The sequence below is a fragment of the Amphimedon queenslandica genome, unplaced genomic scaffold, assembly GCF_000090795.2.
Source record: "Amphimedon queenslandica unplaced genomic scaffold, v1.1 AMPQUscaffold_10398, whole genome shotgun sequence".
NCBI classification, from domain to species: Eukaryota; Metazoa; Porifera; class Demospongiae; order Haplosclerida; family Niphatidae; genus Amphimedon; species Amphimedon queenslandica.
In genome coordinates this window covers 4,083-6,841 of record NW_003549333.1, presented here as the reverse complement: position 1 = coordinate 6,841, position 2,759 = coordinate 4,083, and the positions used below count along the sequence as shown (strand labels likewise).

The 2,759-nt window shown below is 36.7% G+C and overlaps 1 protein-coding gene across 1 annotated transcript; it reads right to left on the bottom strand.

Moving 5' to 3' along the window:
* Positions 1-3: 3 nt before the first annotated feature.
* LOC100639549 (putative ankyrin repeat protein RBE_0220) lies at positions 4-2,753 on the bottom strand (the record flags this gene model as incomplete). Its single annotated transcript, XM_011410040.2, has 2 exons — positions 2,126-2,753; positions 4-2,074 (listed from the first exon to the last, which is right to left on the bottom strand). A coding segment is annotated over exon 2 (2,028 nt), but the record flags the coding sequence as incomplete, so codon positions are not given.
* Between the last annotated feature and the right edge of the window lie 6 nt (positions 2,754-2,759).

Sequence of the window (2,759 nt, the reverse complement as noted above, 5' to 3'; positions counted from 1 at the left end):
TAAGTTCATGTGTTGTCTTTTATTTGTCAGCAATAGCTCTACAACCCCATAATACCCATTTTCACAAGCCAGCATAAATGCATTCCAACCATTGTTGCTTTTAGTATTAATGTCAACTACTACAGCTGTTTCTGTTAGTAGTAACTCAACTATTCGTGCATGACCATTAGCGGAAGCACACATCAAGGCATTCCAACCATTAAGGTTTGAAACATTAGGATTGACGTTTCTGGCTAACAATAATTTAACAATTGGGGTATGACCACTGTTGCAAGCAAGTATAAATGCATTTGTACCTTCTTTGTTTGTAATATTAGGATCAATTTCATGGGTCAGCAATAGTTCAGCAATTTCAATATGACCTTTCTGACAAGCTAACATGAATGCAGTCACTCCATCTTCCCTTTGATGTGTGTAATTGACTCCTTTGGTAATAAAAAGTTCTACAGCTTCCAAGCATCCAGAAAATGCAGCAACCATTAAAGCATTCGAACCTTTTCGATTTTGTAGATGGGGATTAGCATCTGCTTCATCAAGCATCACATGAATGACTGTGCTATGATTATTTTGGCTTGCTTTCATCAAAGCAGTCCATCCGTCATTATTTTGAAGGTCAACATTAGCCCCAGCAGATACTAAACTATGCACTATATTAATGTTCCCAAGCTCACAAGCCTCCATTATAGCAGTATTGCCATCTTCATTACGATAATCAATATTAGTTATTTCTAAATCAAGAAGAAACTGAACAGCTTCAACTTGCTCAGCTTTGACTGCTTTGATCAGAGCATGCTCAAAAGTAAAATTTGTGTTTTCATTTTCTTTAATGACTTTTTTATCATTGATGAAGAAACCAAAGACTCCAATGAGGCGCATAAATTCTATTTTTCCTTCATCAACAAACTCTAATAGGCTATCAGCTGTAGAATCGAGAACTGTATATTTTATGATAACAGATCCCGTTAAAATTGTGATGTACTTCATTATAGATTGTTGGAATTCATCTGGTAGTAGCTGACGTATAAGTAAGGAAAGACCCTTGATGTTACTACGAAGCCACTCATCATGTAACTGGAGGTGAATTTGAGGCATGTTTGTAAGATCTGGTATGTGGTTCTTGAATATATTTCTTAGAGCTACAGTAAGGTGGCCCACTTTTGCTGAAGAACGTAGCTCATCAGCTTCTTTTTTGTACTCTTTAAATTTAGTTACAAGCTCTTTGTCTTTAATAGGAAACATTTCACTCAGGTCAACAATTAATCTACAGTCAATGAAATCAAAGTACGGTTGGATTATTTCAAAAGCATCATCTAGTGTCTTGACATGAGATAGCTCATGACTTCTTGTGCGACTTTTCATCCACCGTATTATACTATTAAAAATACTGGGATTCTTTGCTAGCTCATCCAAATTAAATTGTAAATTAATAAACAAAGCTGAAAAATTTTTTTCCAGTCTTTCTAATGTCCGTTTAACTTCAATTTCTTGTTTCTTTGATTCAAAGGCAATGCTTTCTTTTTGTGGCCTTACTGATAGTGCACTAGCTGTAGGTCTAACAGATCTAGCACCGGCAGTAACTTGACGACAGTTAGTTTTGATATCCTGAGCCAACTGATTCTCATTTATTTTTTCTAATGCTGTTACAACTTCTCTCCAAGATGCTCTGGGATGTACTGCTAACCACTTATTATAGAGAGCTCGCTTTTTGTCTCTTACTTTAGACCCATCGGCATCAATCATTTGAATTTCAGGCGATCTCATATCAGGTAACTGGAGGCCAAACGCCTGCCATTCAACAAGAGGGGCAAGCCATTGAGTCAGTAGAGGAATAGTAGGCTTATCATTAATAGGGCCAGGATTGATTTCAATGTCTCCTGATAATAGGAGAAGAAGAGAGACCAACTTGAACACGACTGAAACCATAAAAACGAAGAACCAAAGGGAAGTTTTGCTGGGGTTCAATAAAGTGCTCCTTGTACTGGTACAGCACCAATGGCCTATACCGGCTCTCCATCGAGCAATATCCATCATCCTGGTCTGTATATAGAGCAAAGAGAAGTGTGCGTTCGTATCTCTACAGCAAAAAAATAGCTGAGCTTTCAAAACATGCCCCACCCAAATTTACCATATAAAGAGCAGGAATTTAGGAAAAATTCTAGCTATCTAACTGCCGTATAAGTAGGGAAAAACCCTTGATGTTACTGTAAAGCCACTCATCATGTAACTGGAGGTGAATTTGAGGCATGTTTATAAGATCTGGTATGTGATCCTTGAATATATTTCTTAGAGCTACAGTAATGTGGCCTACTTTTGCTGAAGAACGTAGCTCATCAGCTTTTTGTACTCTTTAAATTTAGTTACAAGCTCTTTGTCTTTAATAGGAAACTCTTCACTCAGGTCAACAATTAGCCTACAGTCAATGAAATCAAAGTACGGTTGGATTATTTCAAAAGCATCATCTAGTGTCTTGACATGAGATAGCTCATCACTTTTTCTTGTGCGACTTTTCATCCACCATATTATACTATTAAAGTGATCAGAATTCTTCGCTAGTTCATCCAAATTAGATTGTAATTTAATGAACAAACTTGAAATTTTTTTCTAGTCCTTCTATATGGGAGGTGATCCCTGCCAAAACTCACTAAAATAATGATACTATACTTCTACTGATACCACACCATGGCATGATGATGACGTGTTAGAGTTTCTATAATAATAGTAGTAATTAGCACCATGGGTTGATAATATGAGGAGGCAAT